Source organism: Brassica rapa, chromosome A03, assembly GCF_000309985.2.
Source record: "Brassica rapa cultivar Chiifu-401-42 chromosome A03, CAAS_Brap_v3.01, whole genome shotgun sequence".
Classification (NCBI taxonomy): domain Eukaryota; kingdom Viridiplantae; phylum Streptophyta; class Magnoliopsida; order Brassicales; family Brassicaceae; genus Brassica; species Brassica rapa.
Window position 1 is genome coordinate 13,363,908 of NC_024797.2, and position 26,467 is coordinate 13,390,374.

Consider the following 26,467-nt stretch of genomic DNA (forward strand, 5'->3'; position numbering starts at 1 on the left):
TAAGCTAATGACCTTTGGTGCTCATCCTTTTACGATCTTCCTACAAGATTCAAGGAACATGACTCTCTATTGAAGCTTATTGGTTCTCTTCTTTCCTCTGTTTATACTTGACATATCTCTTTCTTCCACTGTTTGGTGGCTTGTTGACTGCTGCCATTGTGGCCTTTTCCAGTTGGCCCTTAGAGCAAGAGCATCAGTGAACTCCCTCTTGGAGTTCATCTTTTCAATTTTTTATTATTAAATTTTTTTCTTTTTCTTTTTGATTTTTTATTAAAAAGAAAAAACTAGACAAATCGCAGGCCGCCACGACACGTGGGGTCTGCGCTACAGTGATGAACTTTAGGAGAGAGGGGTTTACGCGAGAGAGGCGGGACGAGCCGAGGTCATCGGTTATGCTTATTTTAATATTTTTTTTGTAAAACGTGCAACTCCCCCTGTGAATCCCCGCTGCGCATGCTCTTAAGTTGTTTTCTCTCTCGATTAGTGTGCTTTTTTTTTTTCTTCTTAAATTTTACAATTTATAACTCTTCAATGGATGTGATTTTATCCGTTTTGACATGTTTCCAAAACACTGAAGTAGATCTGATTAGCATAGGTATCTCTCTCTGTATCTAAGTTAATGATTATATTTGCAGTATCCCCGATATTTATGAAATAGTTTGCTCCTTGTGTTCTTGATTTTTTGTTTCTTTCATTTGAGGGTACTTATATTTTAGATTGCTTACTAATTGACTCCAGTTTCAAACTTTTGGGTTGTTGGTCTTTTACTGGTTATGAATGTGTGAAAAGCTTCATGTTCGTAAATGTTGTAGGTGTTACATGGTAGCATTGAGCGACGACAAGAAGTTTTCTACCTTGGCACCACTCCGAGGCTTTGCGTTCATTGCTGCATGGGCAACTCTACTTTTTTAAAGAATTTTAAATCATCTTTACTGTCAATTTGTGGTCATTCTTCTGCCTTATCCTACTTATGGAGAAGCTTTGTCCTTCTTATGAACTCAATGTTTTCTCCACAAAGATTGCTTAATATATAAATGTAATCACCAATTATGTTAGCTACGTGCTTTGCTTGTTGAATTTGTTGCTGGAAATATTATATATGTATAAATGGCCAGATTAATGTAATCATATGCACTGCATTTTATTTAGTATTCAATATTAGTACATAAGTTTATTCATTAGTTGCAGAAGATGGCTTCATTTCGTCTTTGCTCTTTACTTAGAACGAGGGACAGACTCAAATTGGCAAGTGTCATGACCTATCAAATAATGAGAAAATCAGACAGTAATTGTTCATTATCTCGATTTATTAAATGAGCTTCCATAACTAAAAAACAACAGGGTTTAGATAAAGTTGCTTACTAGGGTCGGTGTGGGTGATCACTGCAGCACTATTGAAATCACAAGAACCGGCTTGGTTCTTATTATGTTGGTAGTAAGTATTGAAGACAACAGAGGCATGGTCCCTCAGAGTGTTAGGCGAATAGCAATTTTGGCCACGCTGAATCCTGCTACAGTATGTTTCACTCTGTTGACAAGCCCAACCTAGAGCTGCTTGTACCACTGGGTCCTGTGCCTTGGGATTGGCTACACACCATGTTGTTCCGCTTGGCTGTCCTGTTTATGAAAAAAAGATACATATGTCACATGTGTGAAATATCACATGTATGCAAATTTGTTTTACATGAATTTTGTGGAAATGTTGTTTAAATTGAAAAGCAACAGAGCAATTCTTATTCTTATCAATATTTTCATCTTCACAAAATGCAAGTAGGAACATTTGGGAGATTAAGAATGGTTTTAAGTTGAGTATTTTATGGTGTTACTAGAGAATCTCTGTTAAGGACCAAGTAAAATAATTCGCTATTGATGTGAAATTGTTTTCAACTGCCAAATCGATTAGGTGATTAATTACTATTCTGAAAATATCTAATTTTTTTCTTCAATTGGATGCAAATCCCTTGGGATCACAAATATTAAGATAGTTAACGTATAGAAGACATCTCTCTAATATTATTTGAAAATCAGTTTCCTACAGTTATGTGTCCATGTTAGTTACTACAATGGTTAATTACATAAGTATTCTTAATGAATTAAAATAATTCATTTAATTATCATTACTAAAATTGATTTACCTTTTTATTTTAATAATTTAATTATGTTATATAGAAGTTTCTTTTTCAAGATAAAATAAATAATAAAAAGGAAACATCCACATTTTTTAGAGGAATTTTAAAAGAAAATATATTTACCTATAATGTGCTTTTATAAAAAAAAAATTAATAAAAATAATCTTGATATTAAGAAAATAATAATTCCTTTAAAATATAATCTTAATCAACAAAATATATTTTCAAAGTAATAAAAATATTTTCCTTAAATATACGTATTTTCTTAAATAAAAATATTTTCCTTAAATCCATATATTTTCTCAAAAAAAAATCACAAAATTGGTTTTATTTTTAAAATGTTAAATAATATTCTTATTAAAACTGATTTTACCACATGCTTAAATAATCGCAAAAATATTTTTAAATAGCATCACTGCATCACTTTAGATACTTTTAATGAAATAAAATATTATATTTTGTATTATTAAAAAATTATTTTTAACTTAGTATTTGGATTGATTTTTATTTTATTTTTATATTTTAGAGGGTCATATTTGAAAACCTCTTAGATACATTACCTGAAATTGTGGGTATGGCGATCAGAGCAAACACCATCAATGAAGATAGTAAAAGAGAGAATGAATTCTTGATTGCCATTGGTTATATTTCTAGAAGATGAAATATTCTTTCTAGAAATATCTTTAGATCCCACTACAGAACCAAAACATAAAAAAAAAATCAGTTTTATATTTTATCAAATCAGAAGAAGAATTTTTTTCATAAATTTTTCCACAAAAATTAAAATATTTCTAACATATTTACCTTTTTCTTCTGAATTTTAATATACAGGAGAACGAGTTGTGTTTGGTCTTGTGTATGTTTATATATATATATATAAGTTCTTATTCATCTTTTGTATTAAAAGATAAGTACAAAGAAAATCTACTGAACATAAGTAATGCTGGATCATTTCATTAATGAATAATAATAAATCAATTTAAATATAACCAAATCTATTGAGAAAAAATCTAACAAAATATTACCAAACAGTTTAAATATTTTTTAATAAAATAAAGTATTAATTAATTTCATGATTAAATATTAATATAAGTTAATGTTAATTAAAAATACAATTATATGCTAGATTTTCTAAATTTTATAATTATAATGAATTCTACTAAAACAGAAGAACTTTTTATTTACTCACAAATAATCTTGGTTGAACCATTACATTTACTTAACTTCCTATAATTTCTATACAACTAATTCAGTTATTATTCAATATACACCATATTTAACCAAATATTTTACTATTTTCAAAATAAGATATCTAAAAAGATATTCTGAAGTATCTTTTCTAAGATTTTGATTTAATAATAACTTTAAATACCTTTTTATTTAAAATTTAAATATACATTTCTTTTTAATGTATACTTTACATAATAAAATTGGCAATTCTCTCAAATAAACATTTTTAAGTTTTTGTCACAAAAATAAATTTCAAAAACTAAATAACTAAAATAACTAAAATAGCATTTTTTATTTTGAAGATTTAATTTATTTTATTTTTAAAAATTTGAAATCCTATCCCCAAAACCCCCACTCCTCAACTATAAACCCTACACCTTAAACCCTAAACCCTAAACCCCACCCCTTAACTCTAAACCCTAACGTATAAATTAATTAACCTTAGTGGTATAAGTGTATATTTACTTCTTTTGATAAAAAAATTAAGTCTATTTTGGTCATTTTTATTTTTAAGTTCTATAATTGTGGAAAAACTTTTTTAGGTTTATCATAGAAAATTTCTCTAATAAAATTCATAATTAATATTAACTATAATTATAAAATGAATATTAATTCATTTTTATATTTGTAGAATAAGAAATAGCATTCTTATAATATTTATATATACATAATATATATTATAATTAAATTACTACAAAAAAAAATAAATATAAAGTAATTTAATTAATTTATTAACTATTTTATAAATTATAAAATTAAATAAGGGAGATACCCAAGGATAGCACTAAAAAAGTTTTGGTCACAAATATAGACTCTAAAATTCAAAATGGCCAAAATATTTCATTAAAGAAGTAAATATACATTTATACCCCTATGATTAACTAATCCAAACCTTAAGATTTAGAATCTTATTTTCACTACTGTTTGTGCCAGCTGATCGACAAACAGAATCTCACACAACTTTTAAATTAGATCAAAAGAAATATTAAACTGAAATACATCTATGTGATTCATCTAAATTAAGATACACGTGGTGTTACAAGTACAAGATTCGTCAAAGTTCAAATCACATGGAATTGTGGAATTGAGAGATTCACAAGTGCTTACACACTGCTGAGTGGTGACCAGTGAGGCAGTGAGTAACAAATAACATAACATAAAACATAAAGTGTTGTAGGAACAACACGCATACAAACAGTACGGATACAAAGGACACAGCAGAAGACAGGGTAGATCGGGATAACAATATTTTACGGATGATCAAAGTTTAAAAACAGAGAGATGGGAGGACTCATGACAACACTACTAATTTTAGCCCTTCCCTTCAACGACCAGAGAGACTAATCTGTTCATAGTTTTTATCAACAGACTCCTTAACAGCATCAACCACTAGCTGTGTCTTCCGGCTAATGCTCGGCCAAAACCCATCAGGCTTTGCACCTTTGTTCTTGATTTCACCAACCAATCGAGCAAACTCTCTCACCATACACGCCTCTTGCGGAAGCTCTGTCTTAACCGTGTGCTCGCTCGGGGGATTAACCCACGCAGTCACCAGCTCATTGAACCAAGCTTTAGTGCTAGTGGTGAACGATGCCTGGGTCTCTTGAAACGGAATAATGAAGTCATGAACACGAAGCGTGCCGTTGGTTCCAATGGCGGTTATCTCCATTGTCAGGTTTGCCAAGAAGGAGCAGTATATAGTAGCAGTGCGTCCGTCTTCCCAAGTCAGAGAAGCTCCACAGGAGAGTATCACTCCTGCTTCATTAAGCACAGCGCCGGGAAAGGCCGTGACGGTATTGGGAAGCTCGAAGTTGTTGGCTAAGAGAGTTGCTCGGATCGCGTACCATCCAGCGTCTCCGAGCGCACCAAGCCCATCAAGACCTGGCTTCACACGGATGTCATTTTTCAGGAAATCTTCGTCTCCAGCAAATGAAAAGCAACTCTGTACCTGCAGATTCCAACATCGAGTAGAAATAAAATAAGACTTTAAAGACAGCTCTTGAAACCACACTAGTTATGTTCTGTTGTTGAATCTGTCAAGAATTTTCACAAAAGGCAGAGACTTTATCTTCTATCCAAGAAACCCAGATTGATTTTCAGTTAAATTAAATTAAGAACTTACGGTTTTGAGCTGACCAAAGCGGTCGGAATCAGACAGAAACTCCTTAAGCTTAGCAGTTCTAGGATTATGAACCCACATAGTACCATCCATAATCTGAACACCATTAGCTTCACAAGCCGCAACGATCTTATCAAACTCAGCTACATTCATCGCGACGGGCTTCTCAAGAAGTATGTGTTTCCCTTTCTCGGCGGCGCGTATAGCCCACTCGACGTGGAGACTAGTGGGCAGAGGAACGTAGAGCGCGTCTACCTCCGGGTCCTCGAGAATCGATTCGTAAGAGCCGTGGATTTTGGTCGATTCAGGGTAGCCGTTGGACGAAGCGAAAGACTTGGCCTTTTCTAAGGAGCGGCTTGCGACGGCGGCGATGGTGGCGTTTGGAGCGAGGTGGATGGCACGAGAGACTTTTCGGGCGATTTCGGCGCAGCCCATTACTCCGATTCGGATTGGCGTGTCGGTGGCCATAGCTGTTGGTTTCTCCTGGGAGGGATGATAGAGGAGGATGGATAAGAGATGTGGAGCTTTAAGATAGTACTAAACAAGAATTGTTAATCGAAAGAAGAGACCACCTTGAATTGAGGACACACAAATTGGGAGTGTGTATGGCTTACGTGGGATGTTCGGTGGGAAAATAAACGGAAGTTTTTTTACAAAAGTTTTTTTGGAGGAACCTACCTAAAAAGTTAGATAATGATTCTACCAACTGCTTCTTACCTTTCATTTTTCATATTTATGTTTGTTTCAATTAAGTGTTCAAAATAAAAATGTTTATTTCAACTCTAAAAAACATTTTTTCTTGATATTAAATTTTAAGTGACTATAAAAATTAGAGTTTTTCGGACTAGTACACCATCGGCTATATGTACTTGCAGACCCGATCCTATAAATCTTAAGGCTACAAGCCAAAACCAAAAATGTGGCTGAAATGAAGCAGAGGGGTTTCGAACTCATGACTGGAATGTGAGACTATAGCCATGTAGACCACCTGACTAACACAGATTTTGTGAAAAAAGTGGCCGATATTTTAGTTATTATCAAGGCGGTCGGAAGTCCATGCTTCATCTGCTTGGGCCCAGGGCCGCCTCTGCGTACTTGGTAAGATGATGATTGTTTGTAATTTTTAACTAGTTTTTTATTTTTGATTTTCCAAAAAGTATTTTTTATCCAATCTTGATTTAAGCAAAGTAGATTCTCTATATTTTTTTTTAGGGAAACTAGTTTTCCTTTGTTTTACTGTTTTATGCTTAAAAACCAAAATCCTCTTTTGTTAATGTTTTTTTATTATTTTGAACAAATATTAATTTTAGAAAAAAACATTACTAAAATTACAAAATAATAATCTTGATAAATTAAGTTATTGGAGATTTGTTTTGGTAGATTAATTTATAACTTCATAATTAATATTTGATACAATAAAATTTGTATAAAGTTGATTAAATTTTTTACTTATAACTATCTTCCATTTACTACATTGTAAAAAAAAATTCTATATAACTAAAATTTAGCTATTAGTTGTTATGTTAATATATTTGAATTACTTAAATTTTAGGTAATTTAAAATATTTTTAAAAGTATAATTATTTTAGTTTTGTTTTTATAAAAGCCAAAATCAAAGTTTTCATAGTTCTATTTTTTTAAAAAATCGTTGGTTTTTCTTTTGTCATCAGTTTAAACATATTCGACTAAGACTCTACTGACCAACTATGGTACTCCGCGTCTATAAGAAAAATTAGAACGATTGAGTGTGAGCACTACGTGCAATGCTATTCGTTTTTGTGTTTTGAGCCCTGGGGAAATGCGTGATCTCAAAAGTTTCAAAAGTTTCCTTGATCTGTCATATTTCTTCGAGCTAGGATGCAAAAGCATATCATTCTCCTGGTTTCCAAAACTATCTTAACCAACTGTGAACAATTTGTGGTAAACGTTACATAGAATTGTGGCAGATTTTTCATGCATTTCATCGTCGAGATAAAAGTTTCCACTTCTGCATGAGAGGAGGAAAGGTTGATCCTCGTTTTTCTAGCCCATCAATCAATCAAACCCTCTAATATACTATACCAACTATTTCTTTAGTATAATTCATGTTCTTTGCAAGACCCATCTATAAAGGCTGATTCTCGTTTTTCTGGCCCATCAATCAATCAAAACCTTCTAATATACTATAATAACCATTTCTCTAGTAAAATTTCCGATCCTTGCAAGACCCATCTATAAGCACCATCTCCTTAAATAGGAGGTGTATTTTGTGTTTATGCATTGCTTGTCCATGTCGGTATAACCTAGAACTCATTATGCACATGTGGTTTTTGAGTCTCTTTCCAAATTATTACTTTTGTCTCTGATGTTTGTCTTTAGGATCTCTGTCAATTTCATTAAAAATTTTGTTATTTTGTATTTTTTAAATATATCATAAAATTCAGGCATAGTGATCATCTGAGATTAAAATGACATCTCCAAAATATATGATCCATATTGGCAAAAACCAAATATGTGTGGAAAACCTCCTTGGTGGTGATGAGATTCTTGAAATTACTATATTTATGTATTAATAAATAAAATAATAACTAATATAAATAAAAAAAGTTTTAGTAAAAAATATTTGTTTAACTTATATTAAGAACATTTTTCGAATCTTTCGATAGGATTAAACTAATTATTTACAATTTAATTCTACGTAAAGTTATATGCTTTGTTGATAATATGTTGGTACTATTTATTAAAAGTTGTGATAGTATATTTTTGAAATAATTTGAAGTCTTTGAAAAAACTTATAAGTTAATTTTTTTTAAATAACAGACAAAAATGAAATAAAAAATCAAGACATTAAAAAAAAATAAGCTCGTTGAAACTCAGGCAAACATATTAAAAACCACGTATTTTCTTTCGCTATTTAATCAAAGATCCCCAAACCTTTTTATTATTTAATGAAAGAACCCCACAAGGTTACGTATTTACAAAAAGGAAAAATAGATTCAGTCCTCAAAAAACGATAAGGATCTAATTGGCGCCCCTTTACTATTTCCATCTCCTTTCTTCTTCGATTTTTCTTTTCAAATCGAACAAAAAAAAAGTATAACTTGATCTCCGAGATCGATCTACACAATCTTCGATTCCAATGGCGACGAGAAGACGTACTTTGCTCAAGGTCATTGTCCTCGGCGATAGCGGGTAAATATAAAACACGCTGATTCTTTAATTTATCCTCGCTTTTTTTCAATGGTTTGATCTGTGATTGTCGCTTTCCAGGGTTGGTAAGACGTCCTTGATGAATCAGTATCCTTGTTTTGATTCTGTGAAAACATTTGTTTTGAGGGTAAATATTATTATTTGGGGGCCTTAACGTCGTGATTTTAAGATATGTGCATAAGAAGTTTAGTCTGCAGTATAAAGCGACTATTGGTGCTGATTTTGTGACCAAGGAGCTTCAGATTGGGGATAAGCTTGTTACTCTCCAGGTGGGTTTCTCTTTGTTTATGAGATTATTTTCTCAAGATTCGATTTTTTTATTTATAATGTATGTATGTTTGGTTTTGTAGATTTGGGATACTGCTGGACAAGAGAGGTTCCAGAGTCTTGGTGCGGCGTTTTACAGAGGCGCAGATTGTTGTGCGTTGGTTTATGATGTCAATGTGACCAAGTCCTTTGATTCCCTCGAAACTTGGCATGAGGAGTTTCTTAAGCAGGTTCTTTGGCATGCTTCTTTGTTATATTAGCCGCTTGTTTTCATTGTTTGTTGTGATGAATACATGGAACCTAGGAAGTTTTTGTTAGCTTTGGCTATCTAGAGTCACAATCTTGAGATCTGTATTAACATCTTGCTTCTACAAAACTCAAAAGTCAATCCCTTTTCTGATGATGTGATTAGGAGAGCTTTTGGTTCTTATGAGTTATGACCTCAAGTTTTGTTTTTTCCCATTAGAACAATATGATTGAGCAAAAAAACAGTTTTTTTTCTGTATGTTAAAATGATCATTAAAACAATAATATTACCAACTAGCAAGTATATTACTAACTCTTTTTCTGCCTTCATAGCAGTTTTAGAATTCGTTAAACTATAAAGCTTGTGCCTTGTTCTGTTTGTTTCCCTGCACTCGCAATTTATAATATGCTAACATGTTTCTGTGGCATCTTCTTGTCCTGCACAGGCAAGTCCAGCGGATCCAAAGACCTTTCCGTTTATAGTGCTTGGAAACAAGGTTGACATAGGTGGAGGAAGCACTAGAGTGGTAATCAGAAGATCATGAAAATGTTTTCCACTCTGCTTTTTAAAGTATTTTACTCTGTCTGGGTTTCATCATGTATATAACTTAACAGGTCTCTGAGACGAAAGCAGCTGACTGGTGTGCTTCAAATGGTAGCATACCCTATTTCGAGACATCAGCTAAAGAAGACTACAATGTTGATGAGGCTTTCTTTACCATTGCCAAAACCGCTCTTGCCAACGAGAATGATCAGGACATGTATGTTGTTTTCTCTTTGCTTTAGCTCTAATATATTAAGTATTATCTCTGTGAGCTGTCTAAATGCACAGAAACAGCAGAGTACGTATAGAATCTGTTCCTCATACACAGTTCTTTTTGGTTATTGCAGATACTTCCAAGGCATACCAGCTGTAGTGCCTGAAAACGAGCCAAAAGGGGGTGGTTGCGCTTGCTGAACTGTGGATTTGAAGATTCTTTTACCTTCGTTTTTGATACATTTGCTCGTTATTCATTCAAGGTTGGTGTACTCCTCTTGAGAATTGCAGAACGATAAAGCTTGTAGAAGCAATCTTTTCAGCCATTCCATCATGTATTAATTTGATTGGAGGAGTCTGTATGATCAAATCGATTCTGCTGGATATATTTTGTTATTTTCGGAACAACTGTTATAAACAGCTTATCATATTTGGTTTCAGTAATCTAATATTTGGAGACGAAATGTTCATTTTGCATGAATAGTTTATTTCTCTAGAAGCTTTGGATGACTTCTATGGTTTCTTTCGGCACTGATAGCTCTCAAACTGGAATTAGAAAAGAGCTTTATTTCACTCATGTTCCTCGCTATGCAACACATTGCCTTGCAAAACAAGGACCTATGAACAACTAATTTTACCCAAGTTGTATATATACCTTCCTGATTAGTTAACCTATTATTTGCATGATGACTATGTTGCTTCTTGTTTACAATATTATGTCAGTTACAACTTCTAATAATGCTGTAAATATTTGATGTGACATGGTACATATGATCTGGTTATCTTTTGACATTGGTCGAAAACACTCAAAATTTAGGTTAGACTATGCGGTAATCAATCCACCCTCGAACTCGAAGTGCATTCTTCGTGAACCGACCAGATCAACTAACAGGAGATTATAAATAAGTAAAAAAAACTATTCATCAAAGTCTACCTCAATAGGCAGCAGCATAATAATGTATTGTAAAATGGGCCATAGAGACTGTAACCGAGCAAACATATGGGCCTTGCAGGCTTTAATAATTTATAAACTCACTCAACTTGCAAGACCTATCTTCTTCCTTCTTCGCTCGTACCCCCATGAACAACAACAACACCTCCTCCTCCTCTTAAACCTTCCAATAAACCCAGAACACAATCGAAATGGTAGGAGCTTCGAGAACACTCCTCTCCCTCTCTCTCTCCTCCTCCTCCCTCTTCACCTTCTCCAGAACCCCTAACGTCATCCCACTTCTCCGCCTCCACAAACCTTCCTCTATATTCCGCCACGCTCTTCGCCGCCCTCTATGCGCCGCCGCAGCCGCTCCGACGGAAACGAACATCGCCGAGCCAGATCAATTAAAGCACACGATCTTGCTGGAGAGGCTCCGTCTCAGGCACTTGAAGGAATCGGCGGCGAAACCGCAGCAGAGGCCGAGTAGCGTCGTCGGCATAGGGGAAGACCAAAACATGAAGAGTAAGAAGAAGAAGATGGCTGAGAGTTTCGAGGAGCTAGGGCTGAGCGAGGAAGTGATGGGAGCTTTGAAAGAGATGAACATTGAGGCTCCTACTGAGATTCAGTGTATCGGTATACCTGCTGTTATGGAGCGCAAGAGCGTCGTCTTGGGATCTCACACCGGCTCCGGCAAGACTCTTGCCTACTTGCTTCCTATTGTTCAGGTCACTCTTTCTTCTTCTTGAGCTCCAATGTTAGAATCTTTCTGCTTATACAGTGTTTGATTCATGAACTGATTGTTAGCTAAATTGATAAAAGTTAAGTTATGCCATGTAAGCAATGTTGTGCTGTTTCTTTAGGGTACTAGAAATGAAGGTAGGTTGGCTCATGTTTTTGAAATCACACGGCGTTGTAAGGTGTATTGGTTTGAGTTTTTGCAGCTGATGAGAGAAGATGAGGCAACCCTTGGTAAAATAACTAAGCCTAGGCGTCCCAGGACTGTTGTTCTCTGTCCCACCAGAGAACTCTCTGAGCAGGTACTACTTCTACTTCTACTGCTTTTGTTTTCTCTCTTTACCAAGATTTGTTGCTGATGTGGATTCGATGTTTGAGTTGAAACGAATATGAACTTGTGGTTGCTGGGAAAAATGTAAAAGTTGGAATATTTATTTTCTAGAAAGTTTTGGTTGCCTTCTTATAGGATGACCATAACACTGGAGAGTATGAGAATTTATGCTAGTTTCATCAATGGTTTTAGACAGCAAAATGTGAAAATCTAATTAAGGACTCTGCTTAGGTTTACCGTGTGGCAAAGTCCGTAAGCCACCACGCGAGGTTCAGATCTATATTAGTTAGCGGTGGTTCTCGGATAAGACCACAGGAGGATTCGTTGAACAATGCAATAGACATGGTTGTTGGAACCCCTGGTAGGATCCTTCAGCATATCGAAGAAGGAAACATGGTCTATGGAGATATTGCGTATTTGGTATGCTCTTATTCTGGTATCTTGACATTATATATTCCATGATTTTGGAGTTAAACAAAAGGGCAATGAGGATGTGTTCTTATACAGGTGCTTGATGAGGCAGACACTATGTTTGACCGTGGCTTCGGTCCCGACATTCGCAAGTTCCTTGCCCCACTGAAACAGCGTGCGTTGAAAACAAATGACCAAGGGTTTCAAACCGTCCTAGTGACTGCCACTATGACAACGGTATGCTCATGTTAACTGTGTGCTTACCCCTTTGGCTTTTATCATGATTTATAAACTTTTCTTCTTGCGTTTTCAGGCTGTTCAGAAGTTAGTCGATGAGGAGTTCCAAGGGATAGAGCATTTGCGAACATCAACATTGCATAAGAAGATAGCAAACGCTCGGCATGACTTCGTCAAGCTTTCAGGTAGCGAAGATAAGCTAGAAGCACTTCTACAGGTAAAATGCACCATTAAGATTCTGGTTTTCGAACATGTTACGGTTTTGGTACTTATGGTTTGATGAGAATGCAGGTTCTTGAACCTAGCTTAGCCAAAGGGAGCAAGGTGATGGTCTTCTGTAACACTTTGAACTCCAGCCGCGCCGTCGATCACTATCTTTCTGAAAACCAGGTCTCTACTGTGAATTATCACGGTGAAGTTCCAGCAGAACAAAGGTGCGATTAAAAACAGCTTTTGCCTGAAACGTAATTCATTTCCTGAGGTTAAATCGGTTTGCATTTCATCAATCAATCCAGGGTTGAGAACTTGAAAAAGTTTAAGGACGAAGAAGGAGACTGCCCCACGCTGGTGTGCACTGATTTGGCTGCGAGGGGTCTGGACCTTGACGTGGATCATGTAATCATGTTTGATTTTCCAAAGAACTCTGTAAGAGTCCTTATTCTTTCTTCTCTTAACTTGTTGATTCACGTTTCTTGAGACCTTGAAAGTTTACTTTAAACTTGAATTGCTTAGATTGACTACCTTCATCGCACTGGAAGAACAGCTCGCATGGGCGCTAAAGGTTTGACCATTTTAATTAGTTTAATTCATTTTTGACTACCTTCTTTTAAAGCATCTGCTGCTTATTATTTGAGGCACTAGGTAATAAAAAAAGATAAGTGTTAATGTGTTTCTCTTTACAGGAAAAGTGACGAGTCTGATAAGCAGGAAGGACCAAATGTTAGCAGCTAGAATCGAAGAAGCTATGAGAAACAACGAGAGCTTAGAAGCACTTACCAACAATAACGTGAGGAGGGATGCTGCAAGAACCCAAATCACTCAAGAGAAAGGAAGGAGCGTTAAGCAGATCAGAGCAGTGAGCAAGCAACGAAACACTAGAGACAGAGGAACATCATCTCCTCCTGCAAGATCAGCAGGTGTGAAAACACCAGTGAGAAAGTCAACTTCGGTGAGAAAATCAACTTCGGGAAGAGCATCATCTCCTCCAGAAAAGTCTACAAAGCCCAAGAGAAAAATATTGAAGACGGTTGGATCCAGATCGATAGCTGCGAGGGGGAAGAAGGGTTCAGAGAGAACAGGTAAGAAACTAAGTGTTGTTGGGTTCAGAGGTCGGTCTTCTGCGGCTAGACCCTCTTCTTGATTTCATGCTCTTAGCTTCAGGAAAGTGAATTATGGTCGGATTATGATTGCATAAGTGTTAAAGATGAATCATCTTGAGAGACCATAACATGTTCTTTCTTCTACGAATTTCATATTGAGAGAAAAAATTCACTTTTGCCTTGACAGAAACTCAAATCAGTAAAATCTGTATATGACGTTTGACATCAATAGTTGGTTGTATTATATTCGTTTTAGGAGGTAGAGTATATAAGCCCTCGTATTAAAATATTAGAAACAATATAAAAAAGGCATCGTATTATATATATAATGCGTGGCTTACAAACAATATTGTCAAAGCATCCAACATCGAGCAAGGAGGATAAAAGTTCCAGTATATATAAGAAAGAGAAGGAAGCAATGGTCACGACTCACGAGTCACGACCTTACTTGAACGGGATCTGTTCTATAGGCTCGTACCTCTGTGTCTTTAATTTCTAAGGAGACAGACCCAAAACCCTGGTGGATGAACCATGACCATGCGACCGGAGCCTGTTTGATGGTCACCACTCTCTTAAAGTTTCGGAGCTGTAGAGGATCGTTACTTGGCTGGGTCACTTACTTGTCGAGGTGGTTGCATGGCGTTCTGAGAGGTTCCTTTTTTGGCTCGTGTGATCTTTTGCCACACAACGCCCATCAGCAAACCTTGGCGCACATGAAAATCATTTGAATGCATGAAAGGCCACTTGAATTCCAAAACACACTAAAAAATTTTAGTCAACAAGTCCGAAAATCTCAGTGTCACTCAATATTGTGAAGACTTTCGATAAGTTAAGGCCATAACTGGATCAACAAAATTTGGAATTGGAATATGTGGAATGGGTCATTTCGTTTGATTCCAAAATAAAACTACCAGTTACATAGAATTAAAAAAAGATCACATTCCAATTCTTGTGGGATAAATGGAAACAAAAGAAATGTAGTAATAAATCACTTTTAAGAAACAAGTTACTTGAATGCAGTGGAATGGAACAAAATTAGATATTTTTAATTATGTTTAGATAGCACTTATTCATTTGCAGTCATATGTCAGATTTGTTAAGACTTTAAATTTGAAAATTATGGTAGAGTCTGTGATTTGTTACAACCTTAAACTAAAATATAGCAACATATTTTCTTATTTAAACACTCCATAGTGACATCAAACTTACAAATCAGAATCTTAGTATTAAACTAAAGTTTAAATAAATATTTTTGCTTCCTTTTTATCATTGTTTATTAATTTTAATGAAATTTATTTTACTGTCAAATACATTTAAGTAGTATAATGAAAATAGTCTTAATAATTTAATTAAAATTGTAGTTAATGTCATTCAATTCAATTCCCTTAAAACGTTACCATTTATGGCACAAAAAAGTTTTTCTGGGATTACTCATTCCATTTATTTTATTAACTGCTACCATTCTAACGTTGACATTCCATTTTTTCTAATTCATTTCATTTAGAGCATTCATAAAAACTATTTCCCGTTAATCACGAGTTTTGAAATAATAACATAAAGAACATGCAACAATTAATATGTGTGTTACTAAATGACTTAAGAGAGAGATTAGCTCTAATTTCGATTACAAACAAAGATTATACACAACCAACTTTGTAAACCGGTCCTTTAAACAAAGATCATCACAACCAAAGCTATTATATTTAGTATTCGTTTGTTACTAACACAAAACACAAATAAGAAAAAAAAAATTTGAACTCATAAGACGTGTGATCACGAACGCAACTCTGAAGCCGCAAGTGACTGACATAACATAACGCCTTGGTGCAAAAGACGCTTGCCTTTTATAAATTAAGTCAAAAGCTTCATCTCAACAAAATGCTAGATACTCCATAGTGATATCAAACTTACAAATCAGAATCTTAGTATTAAACTAAAGTTTAAATAAATATTTTTGCTTCCTTTTTGTCATTGTTTATTAATTTTAATGAAATTTATTTTACTGTCAGATACATTTAAGTAGTATAATAAAAATAGTTACAAATCAGTTCAAAAAAAAAATGCTAGAGAAACCTTCTCTCTAGGTTATCACCTCATAATTCAATGAACATGTGTATTACGTGAATTTTCTTACTAATGAGGCCAAGTCGTACATCGGAGGTGATTTAGTTGTATGATCTCTTTTTAATGAAAGAAGTATAGTAAACGTTGCAACGAATTGCTAATCCATGAGGAAAGAGCATGTTAAACCTGAACAATTATGTGGTTTTGTAACTAATCAAACCCCAAATATAGCTAGTGAAAATTGGATGCGATTAGTTTCTTGAGATCACCGTGATTTAGGCATACATCACACGTTTCGCGCGCGCACACACACACAAGTAATAGGATTGTGTATTTCACACTAACACTACACACACCCTTACAACCTTGAACATATACGTTTCTTTGACGAGACATGTCAAACATTGAATCCACAGACAGCCAGTGATATGAAACAATTACGAACAAAGAAAACAAATGAAGTGAATGGATCTGATTTTAGTTATATAGCTACTCCTGTACGAAAGCTTCATGGCTATCAATCTCTGCGTTGGTGAGCGTCAGCGTACGCTGAAGCTTCCGTGGAGAGAAAACTTCAGCCTCTACAACAAATGTAGCTGTGACCGGCCGGTGATCAGAGAGTTTAATCTCACTTCTTCTGTAACTCATAAGCTTCATTCCTTTTCCATACCATATAATGCGATCACACCTAAAACCGCATTGAATTTTAAAGTACATATCATATTAAAAAGGTCTGTAATGAGTGTGTGAGAGAAACATACCAGGCTGGTGTTCGTTTCCCTGACTTGGGATCGTTTCCTCTGTAAATTTCTGAATCTATTTCGTATTTGTAAGTTGGTGAAAAATCTAGATTTCCTTCTGACCATCCCTCGAATACACGCCCTTGTCTCATTTCTCTTGCAAGCTACCAAAGATTGATACTATAAGAGTGTAATAAAATATGATCTTGATCAAAAGCAATTTGATTATCCATGTTTAGTGAAAATGTACCTGGTCCTTCTCAGCTAACTTCTTCCAATCTTTTCTTGCAATAAGCTCATGTGTCTTCTTATACGACAAGTTAATCCGATAATTCAAATCCCCTAGCCAGATTATTCTTCTGTAGAACATTAACATTTTTCTTGCTAAAGTTAATATCAATAATATTTATTTCTTGAATGTGAAATCAAGAAAAAACATACTCATGATCACGGATGCTTCTTGGAACTCTTGTTGCATTAAGAGAATGAGGATGAAACTGGGTTCTTCTATGAATATCGCTTACATCAGCGTTTCTTTTTCTGTGATCTCCATCTTTTTCCCCTGACGATAGATGCGTGCAGACAAAACAAAACGGTGTCTGATACACTGACATGCTCACGGAGACAGCTCCCTGTAAAGGTCATAATCGCTTTGTCATAATCCGCAAATGCATTCCCAAATCAAGTTTTAAGTAATAGAAGTAATGAAGAAGACCTTGTTACCAATGTAACCCATAACACCAACACCAACAGTAGACACACTGAGATTACGTATATGCTTCCTCAAGCTCCTCCGAACCCATACGGTTAAAAAAACTCCAACCATCTGTTTGCTAACGATCCGTACATACGACGGTTTCCTCACGTTCATGAGAGGCTTGAAGTCTATATCAGTTAGCAGAGGCGTCTTCTTCCCTGATGTTGCGGTTGCTTTGAAAGAGTTGTAATTCTTAAACGGCTTCAGTGAAGACTTGTAGGAACAACGCCTTTCCCTAACATGTTGGTTTAACAATCTCAACGGAGGTTCTGGCCAGCTCAAACCAACTCTCTCTGAGTAACTAAACCACCGGTTTAAACTCTTGGCACGTTTGGAACCAGTGTCATCAAGCTGCACTGACAATAACCTGTCCAGCGTCTTTGGCGATGAGAACTGCCTCTGGAGATACTCTTGTCTCGGCAAGCATGATCTCTTATCGTAATTAGTGTTTACAATACCGTCCTCGACTTCGAAATCTTCATCAACCGGATGAATAACATTGCAAGTAAACATATCTTCTACTACATCAGAGACCTCCTCCTCGAATGGTTTAAACTTTGATGGAGAAGGAGGATCACTGTAACTTATGATCTTTAACCTGCTCGGTCTTATCCTGTTTAAAGCGTCACGTATGGTATCCTCCCATTTAGACACAGGCTTGTCATCTTCAACACCAAAAATGTTTCCAGCATTCAGTGGAACAATTTCCTGAAGACTGAGAAGAAAAAAAAATGTAAAATCAAGAAAACAATGAAGTAAAGTTTGTTTATAATAAGACATGAACATAACCAACAGGGCTGTTGGTATAGTGGTAAAGTTATGTCTTGTTGGCACTCTGCCACTCAGGTTTAACCCTCGCAGACTATTTACAATGCTTGTGTTCCCAGCGAAATCACTTTTTTTTAACTAACAAAAAAAAAGGAACATACCCAAGAACATAAATGTCAGCAGGCTCAATGGTATCTACCCAACCATCAATATCTAAGTCCTTTGGTGGAACTCTTCCTCCAACATTCCAAGTCCCAACACAGATTCTAGCTACATCAAAACATACATTAAAGTTAAGACACAACACAAGAAAGTAGCAGAGAGACATCTCAAACATAGGAAAAAAAAAAGAAGAACCTGACTGATTTGGTGTCCATATACTGATTCCTAAACGTTTCTGAGTTCCGTCTTCTCAGCTCTGGTTGTGCATCTAAAATATATATAAAAATGGCCGATGATTCTTGACATGGATAAAGATTTAAAGACATTTGAAACAGAGCACAATACCGTCAGTGTCAAGAAGACCTTCTTCGATTCCTGAAACTCGAGATCGGAATATAGTTTTCTTTAGACTTCAGAAAATTGTGTAGAGAGAGATTTGAGAAACCACTGACCTTCGGTTTCAGAATCATCAGCACAATCACTGTCTTCTTGATCTTCATCGTCACTTTCAGGGGCAAGATCTGATTCAGTGTTTGGAATGTTAAACCATTTACGGAGAAGAAGACGAGCCGGATAGAGCTGTGAGCATGACGAAGAGACCGGAGAACAGGATAGCGTAGCCCAACTCCTCTGGCGAATATCCAAAATTAGAGATAAAGCGTTAATTCCAAGAAATGGAAACAGAGGAGAGAAGATGGAAAAAAAAAAGAAACAGTGATCGATGTACCTCTGTTCGCCGGAACTGTGATCTACCTGGTGACATTAAGACGTGTAATCAAAAACCAGAAGGTTACAGAGGTGCTAAGGATGTAGAGGGGGAAGGAGAAGACGGTTGAGGAGTATTAACGACCATTGTTGAGAGAGAGAGAGAGAGAGAGGCAATGCTGATGATGCTGTGAAATGTTGGTTTTGACTTTTTGTAATTTTAAAAAGTAAACGTAGGATGAAGTCGTGAGTGAGTAGATAATCTTCTGGAATCAGCCGGCGTTTTGGATTTGAATAAAGGCTAAAAAGGTTGACTCGCAATTTTCTCCTAAGCAGTGAGTGTTGTGGCATTCGGTTATTGGGTTAAAAGGTTTAGATTATTCGGATTTCTTAATTTTTTTGGAGTTTTAGAAAATAAATAGAAAGCAAATTGCGGAAGGTAGATATCGGTCTCAACAAACAACAAATTTAATAGGGTAAACAAATTTAAGAGGCAAGAGATTATGGTTATAACGAAGCGCGAATACAAGATGAGGAAAATGAATAAAACAAATCGGAAAGGAAAGTCGATAGAAGTAGAACAGGTAGAGAGTGATAAGGTGTAAGAAATGGGCATATTGGCTTTATTTTTCTTTGAGTCTTCTTCCTCTTTTATAGATTTTTTTTTCCACCATTCCTCTCGAATGGTCATTTCTTAAGCCGTCATTATCTCTAGAAGTTCATGTAGTCATCAGTGGGTTGATGACAGCTAAGTTTAAAAATAAAAATCTAAATAAAAAAACTTTTGTAAATTAAAATCTCTATAAATTAATAAAATTTCAAAGTCTTTACATTATTAATTTATAGAGATATTAATTTACAAAAAAAATTTTATTTAGATTTTTTATTTTAAGATATAATTATTCTAAGATAAGAAAAATATTTGATTTTAGTACATAGACATTAAAGACATTCACGTTTTTAAATTTGATTTTCAGTACATAGACATTAAAGACATTCACGTTTTAAAATTTGATTTTAGTACATAGACATTAAAGACATTCACCATATAATTATTTTACTAAATAAAAAACTATTTATATTTTATATAATTTAGTCAAACACATAGAAATAGTCTTTTTTATTAGTTTATAAAACCAGTTAGGCATGAACATTGGCTATCCATTTAGGTACATGTTGTTCCTTTCAGTTATCATTTTTTTTTGAAATTAGGCTCCGCTTGAATATTATAAATTTATGTGTGGGTTTTGAGTTGAATCTTTCTCAGTCTAGATGAGTTCGGTTCTGATGTATAAGAACCTAAAAATATCTAAATAACATCTTTGTTGCCAACATCTGGTTTCTCCAACCACCCAATTTCATATGTTCATATCTGAATACAAAAATCACTTTCACCCATTTCATAATTAGCATTTTATGAGCTCCACCACCTAACCTATAGTTTGAGGAGGTTTCTGGTCTACAAGTTTTCTTTTTCTAGAGCTCGGTCTAGTAGACATCTTAGTTGAGTATGTCTTCTTTTCCTTACCCAAGACATCATATTTTAAGAATAAGGAAATTCAATCCTTCCAAAGGCAGTAATTATTTGGTTAAAAGTTTAAGAATAAGGAAATTCAATCCTTCCAAAGGCAGTAATTATTTGGTTAAAAGGCAAAAAGAAGATGTTACATCTCTTTTTTTTTTTGATGGTGTCATGTTATCTCACTGAAGTCACCAATCATGAATCATGGTCTATCTCAAGAAGATGCGCAAGCGTAAGATGTTCCAAAACTTGGTCCACATGTTCAAACACTTTTTCGTCCATAAAATTGTCATATAATTTTTTCCTATCAGTGACTGCTTCTATATCAATTATTACATATGTTTGAGAGAGTAAATACATTATTTAACAATGATCTTAAAAGTGACAACGACCACTAAAAATAATTATGTTGAACTTTTTTCTCGAGTAAGTTTGAAACCAATGTATAAGAATATCCACATTTTTAATCTCATTTATACTGACTATAAGTTTGGTTTATATAGTTTTATTTGTGGGAAAATTCAGTTCTATAACAAATTTTCTACCACTTTTCAAATTTTACCCTATGATAACCATTTTCATAAATACATTATGTTTTGGATGAAAAAGACTAAACTAACCCTTCTAAATCATTTAAAATGTTTAAAATAATTTATAAAACATTTGTATGTCAATCCCAACCCCTTAGTACTAAACCCTAAACAAGAATCATTAATCCCTAAATTCAAATGTTAGGGTATTTTTGATTGATTGTATTTTTTGAAAAATGGTAGCCAATTTACGGTATTTCAAGAAATTTCTATTTATTTTTCAGTTACATATTTTATTTCATTTAGTTTATTTTTCATACTTGATAATTTTATTTAATATTTAAACATCAAACTTGGTAAAAGTAAAATAAAATTAAATCTATGCTTTTCTTGTAAGATTATTTCAAAGGGAAAACATCGATCCCATCGATTTCGTTGACTAGTTTTCATCTGCACCTTCAGTTTTATTTATATTTCTTCTGAATTAATTTCAATATCTATTTTTATCCTATTTAAAGTGTATTTATTCTGACTTAATGGCAAAGAAGCATATTGTATTTCATAGGAGTGTAAGAAAAAAAGTATTTCTTTTGTTGTTAAGAACTTTCTCATTTTCAGCCATGAGACTCAGTGTTATGTTAATGGTTTCTTGTGTTCTCACATTTCTCATTTTAAATAATGAAGGTAATTTTTGTTCTATTCAGTGTTTATCAAAATAAATTTTACAATCTACTAATCTTTTGAGCTTGATATAATGCAGTAGAGGTGGAAGCCGGCATGAGAAAACTTGGCTGCGATACACTACCAAGCAATTATTTTGGAACATGCGGAAAAAATGGAATTAATTTGTGTGTAGAAGACGTAAAAAAAATGATTGTCAAAAATACTGGAAAAGCTTTGCCAAAAGGTTATGGAGTACGTTGTGAAAAATGTATTGATCAAGCTCCCAAGCCAGGTTATGCTCGCATGCATCAATGTGTATGTAAATATGATTGCTAAAATTTAAAAATATCTATATAAGCATAATCTCTTTACTAATAAAGACATGAGATCATTGTAATCAAGAGTTTTTTGGCGTAGATCTGGCTGGAAAAACAGCTCATGTCTTACTAATAACTTTCCAAGTTATATTGGTTATGGTTCTAAATAAATATAAATTTGAGCTAATAATATCCAAATTCTAGTAACCTTATATATATATATATATGTGTGTGTGTGAGGAGAGAGAGAGAGAGAGAGAGAGAGAGAGAGAGAGAGAGAGAGAGAGAGAGAGAGAGAGAGAGAGAGAGAGAGAGAGAGAGAGAGAGAGAGAGAGAGAGAGAGAGAGAGAGAGAGAGATAGCGTTTTTTTCCTCTTATGTGATTGTGTATGTGGGTAAGGAATATTGGTCAATGAATGTATCAAAACATGAAACATACACATAAGAAAATTGACAAAATAATTCATATTTTATAGAACCAAAATGGCTTGTTAAGATTTTTTTGTTTCAATTTTAAAAGTTGAAGATGGAAATGACATACTTAACATTGGGTTATTTAGAAATTGTATATATGTTAATCTCGATTAAATAACTTACTTAAGCATATATATTTTAAATAAGATTAAGAACTGAATCAAGAACTAAAAAAGTTGTTCAATGTAATTCAGAATTTAAAAAACAAATTTAAAGTAAGTTTTCTTTCTTCACTTAGGATCATCTAATACATGTTTCAAGTTTTTTTTGTTCACGTACATGTTTCAAGTTATGACCATTCATTTGGTTTGTATCACACATTAGAATGGGTTATAACCATTTTGGGATATCAACTTTTGTTATTGATATCTATAAAAAAGATTCATGACCAAGTTCCCATTTTTTGGCTTCTACATGGAAGATTAGTGTGTGTTTTTTTTTTAAGAATGAGAAACAATTTAGCTCTTGATTAATTTTAAACTTATTTAAAACATTTTAAATCGAGATAAAAGCTATAATTTTAAGTGAGCCATTTAATTACGTTATTCTAGTCCTTAATCTTTATTCTATTCCTCAATTTTTAAGAATGAGAAACAACTATTTAGCTCTTGTTTTATGTTGATCAAGCCATTTTTATCCGTCAAAGGTAACTGTTAAACATTACTAATATAACTAAATGATTGATTTTTCACAGTACATACTAAATTGATATGGTCAACAAAAAGACGATAATAACCTTCATCTTTGAGATTCATGGCGATGGAGATGCCTATCTATAGGTGAATGAGTGCGACGAAGCTGAAAGAGGTGGTGATTAGGAATAAATGAAAGTGGTGGAAACATGTTTTCAGAAAATGAATGTGAACGATAATGGTGAACTCTTAGTGTTGATTGAATGTGTTACAATGAGTTTTTCTTGGACATAAATCGCAGAACATGGAAGTCAAGAGGACGATGTTTCAGAGATAAAAGTTATGATGTTTAAGTGAGCCATTTAATTACATTATTCTAGTCCTCAATCTTTATTCTAGTCTTCAATTTTTAAGAATGAAAAACAACTATTTAGCTCTTGTTTTGTGTTGATCAAGCCATTTCTGTTCGTCAAAGGTAACCGTTAAACATTACTAATATAAATAAATGATTGACTTTTCACAATACATACTAAATTGATTTGGTCAACAAAAAGACGATAATAACCTTCATCTTTGAGATGCATGGCGATGGAGATGCCTCTCTATAGGTAAATGAGTGCGAAGAAGCTGAAAGAGGTGGTGATTGGGAATAAATGAAAGTGGTGGAAACATGTTTTCTGAGAATGAATGTGAACGATAATGGCAAACTCTTAGTGTTGATTGAATGTGTTACAATGAGTTTTTTCTTGGACAGAAATCACATAACAGGGAAGTCAAGAGGACGATGTTTCAGAGAGACGAACTTTGGTTCTTTGCTTCAGCCGTATTAAGGTTAGAGTCGACATCCATCTCATCGGGCCGAATACACCTTCAAAATACGGAGCCCAATCATGCATTACGCAACCAAAGCCCAGGATCACAGAGTTTTAATGAAACGGTGTGTTTTTCTCAGATGGACATGTGTCAGCTTGCTGGGTATCCATATTCAATAATGGGGAACACCACCAAATGCTTAACAATGGGAGCACTATCAAATATTCAATAATGGGGCACACCACAAAATCTATCACAAAGAAGATTTTCACCAGATTTTGACCAGCGTAAACACACAAAATTTTCAACAAGGCGGCTCATAAGGAACAACAAAACATATAGTTCAATATTGATTTTTAACTGAAAATAAAGAAGAAATTTTGCAAAATTATGAGCACGATAATTCTGATGGTGAAACTGTAGAAGCTTCCTCAAAATGTTCAACAAACTTCATTACATGGTCTAGATATTAAAAATTATTTTGAAACTCATCAAATTTCACATACTCTGAGACCTTGAGATATATTCAATATATGGAGAGTTCCACAAAGAATATTTATAAATTTAATGAAAATAGTTGAAATTACTCAGATGACGAAAATTAAATATGTTTAAGTTGTGTTTCATTATTCTATTTTATGTAATAAAGTATTATATTTTATTATTGTTATGTATCTTGTTTAATACATTTTTTATATTTAGTTATGATGTACTCTTATTTCATGTTTAAATTTGTAGGTTTTTCGTCTATGTTAGATGCAATTACAAATTATTCACAAACTTAAGTTAGGAAGAGAGAATTAAAATGAGGGATTTACAAAATGAACTATTTGCGGAATTAATAGTTAAAAAGCGCCCGTGCAAACTGAGGGAAGGTTGGGATGGATAAATATTTGTCTTCGACTACAACAAAGTGATGATGCTTATGATCTTTAGTTAAGAATGTCACTAGGATGTTTCAACACAGTGTGTGATACACTGCTAACAAATATGGTCCATAACCAACATTAAATGTAAACATTGAAGGAAGTATGACTATGTTTATACATATATATGAGCATAACAAAGTTCAAAAAGATGTTGGTTTGAGATTTGACAAAAATGAAGAAACAATTTAAAGAAAAATTATGGAACTTCTTACGACAACTGAACGTTTGGCATGCAATTATATAATAACACCAAAAATGCAAGAGTTATACCAAATTCTAAAATGACTTCAACCGGATCGAACATATTATCTGTTTTTCAGCGGATTTGTTGACGTTACTGATGGGACTCATGTATTCGTAAAAGTAAAGCATGAGTTACAATGAATGTTGGAATCAACTTGATAATGTATCAATGAACATCATGGCGATATGTGACTTGAATATGTTATTCACATATATAGAGAGTGGAGCACCATGATCATGTCACGATACAATTGTTTTGACAATGGCACATCAAAGCAATTATGAGTTTTCTTTGCCTTCATTAGAGAAATATTATCTCTCATTGATTATGGATACACAAAGAGCTATCATATGTTTCATTTCAACTATGTTCTCTCTCCAAATAATAAATATAAACTAATCAATCATTATCATATGTCTCTGCGTTCTATAATTGAGAGGACATTTGGAATTTGTGAAGAAAAAAATAGAGAATCTTTCAAAAAATTTAAGATATAGTATTCACATACAAAATAAAATGGTTATAAAAATAGTGAGATTACTAACTTTATATAAATCTCAATTTTTAGATAAATATTTTGAATGTAATGCAAGACACGAAAATAAACAATAGATATTTTGAATATGACATGAGTGATATGGAAACAATCAAGATAGCCTATGGAAAACAAATTACACAAATAAAAGATAATATGCTAATCTGTTACGGGAAATCAAACTACTCAATGTTTTTTTTGTATTGTATTGCACTTGATCAGTTTAATATATGAATGTTAAATTTTATATTAAATCAGTTTTATTAATTATGATTAAAAATAATAATAAAATTATTAGAAAATACTTAAAAAAATTCAGTTTATTTTATATTAATATTTTATTAATATAACTAAAATATCTATTTTGTACCGGTTATTTATTTTAGCAATCAAAATTTATTATATACCAAAAATATTTTTCACCAGTCAACTATTATTTTGCACTGTTTGTTTTTTAAATCGTACTTTATTCCGCATAACGCATAGATTACTGTTGAAATGTCATGTACTTTAATTTTATACAGCTTTTTATAATTATATATCATTATTCTTCGAGCAATAGTTTATTTTTGATACATAAATCTAAAATAATCAAAGTTTATATCTCGTTCAACTTTTTTCTTCATAACTCTCCCAGCAAAAACATTTTTTTTTCTAGAAAAAGAAGAAGAAAATAGCACCTTTATTTATAAATCATCATCCTAAGGAA

At 33.7% G+C, this 26,467-nt stretch overlaps 5 protein-coding genes, 1 non-coding gene and 1 pseudogene across 7 annotated transcripts; 4 read left to right on the forward strand and 3 right to left on the reverse strand.

Moving 5' to 3' along the window:
- Positions 1-1,116: 1,116 nt before the first annotated feature.
- LOC103858532 (glucan endo-1,3-beta-glucosidase 1-like) lies at positions 1,117-3,055 on the reverse strand. Its single transcript, XM_009135909.3, has 4 exons — positions 2,934-3,055; positions 2,690-2,822; positions 1,363-1,617; positions 1,117-1,259 (listed from the first exon to the last, which is right to left on the reverse strand). The coding sequence occupies exons 2-4, from the start codon at positions 2,766-2,768 to the stop codon at positions 1,216-1,218; spliced, it is 378 nt and encodes a 125-aa protein (XP_009134157.1). The 5' UTR covers positions 2,769-2,822; positions 2,934-3,055; the 3' UTR covers positions 1,117-1,215.
- A 1,358-nt stretch (positions 3,056-4,413) lies between these two features.
- On the reverse strand, positions 4,414-6,159 carry LOC103858534 (uncharacterized oxidoreductase At4g09670). The gene is made up of 2 exons (XM_033288593.1): positions 5,482-6,159; positions 4,414-5,307 (listed from the first exon to the last, which is right to left on the reverse strand). The coding sequence occupies exons 1-2, from the start codon at positions 5,944-5,946 to the stop codon at positions 4,684-4,686; spliced, it is 1,089 nt and encodes a 362-aa protein (XP_033144484.1). The 5' UTR covers positions 5,947-6,159; the 3' UTR covers positions 4,414-4,683.
- A 2,245-nt stretch (positions 6,160-8,404) lies between these two features.
- LOC103858535 (ras-related protein RABG3a) lies at positions 8,405-10,418 on the forward strand. The gene is made up of 7 exons (XM_009135913.3): positions 8,405-8,649; positions 8,728-8,754; positions 8,837-8,936; positions 9,018-9,164; positions 9,627-9,707; positions 9,796-9,941; positions 10,072-10,418. Exons 1-7 carry the CDS (start codon positions 8,597-8,599, stop codon positions 10,136-10,138), a joined length of 621 nt encoding a protein of 206 aa, XP_009134161.1. The 5' UTR covers positions 8,405-8,596; the 3' UTR covers positions 10,139-10,418.
- Positions 10,419-10,980: 562 nt separating this feature from the next.
- On the forward strand, positions 10,981-14,166 carry LOC103858536 (DEAD-box ATP-dependent RNA helicase 39). Its single transcript, XM_009135914.3, has 9 exons — positions 10,981-11,596; positions 11,813-11,908; positions 12,169-12,357; positions 12,445-12,585; positions 12,662-12,802; positions 12,877-13,019; positions 13,101-13,230; positions 13,318-13,366; positions 13,488-14,166. Exons 1-9 carry the CDS (start codon positions 11,081-11,083, stop codon positions 13,943-13,945), a joined length of 1,863 nt encoding a protein of 620 aa, XP_009134162.1. The 5' UTR covers positions 10,981-11,080; the 3' UTR covers positions 13,946-14,166.
- A 176-nt stretch (positions 14,167-14,342) lies between these two features.
- LOC117133258 lies at positions 14,343-14,558 on the forward strand. Its single transcript, XR_004457081.1, has one exon. It is a non-coding gene; the product is annotated as a small nucleolar RNA U3 (small nucleolar RNA).
- A 1,651-nt stretch (positions 14,559-16,209) lies between these two features.
- Positions 16,210-19,522, reverse strand: LOC103858537 (type I inositol polyphosphate 5-phosphatase 1). Of its 2 annotated transcripts, none has more exons than XM_009135916.3 (10): positions 19,123-19,522; positions 18,848-19,025; positions 18,741-18,770; positions 18,591-18,663; positions 18,395-18,499; positions 17,424-18,180; positions 17,150-17,340; positions 16,959-17,067; positions 16,730-16,888; positions 16,210-16,656 (listed from the first exon to the last, which is right to left on the reverse strand). In XM_009135916.3, exons 1-10 carry the CDS (start codon positions 19,156-19,158, stop codon positions 16,651-16,653), a joined length of 1,644 nt encoding a protein of 547 aa, XP_009134164.1. In that variant the 5' UTR covers positions 19,159-19,522; the 3' UTR covers positions 16,210-16,650. The 2 variants fall into 2 exon arrangements, with proteins under 2 accessions (XP_009134164.1, XP_009134163.1); XM_009135915.3 differs by having other exon boundaries at positions 16,234-16,656; positions 16,730-16,872; positions 19,123-19,518.
- Positions 19,523-23,849: 4,327 nt separating this feature from the next.
- LOC108871160 lies at positions 23,850-26,421 on the forward strand (annotated as a pseudogene).
- The last annotated feature ends 46 nt before the right edge of the window (positions 26,422-26,467 follow it).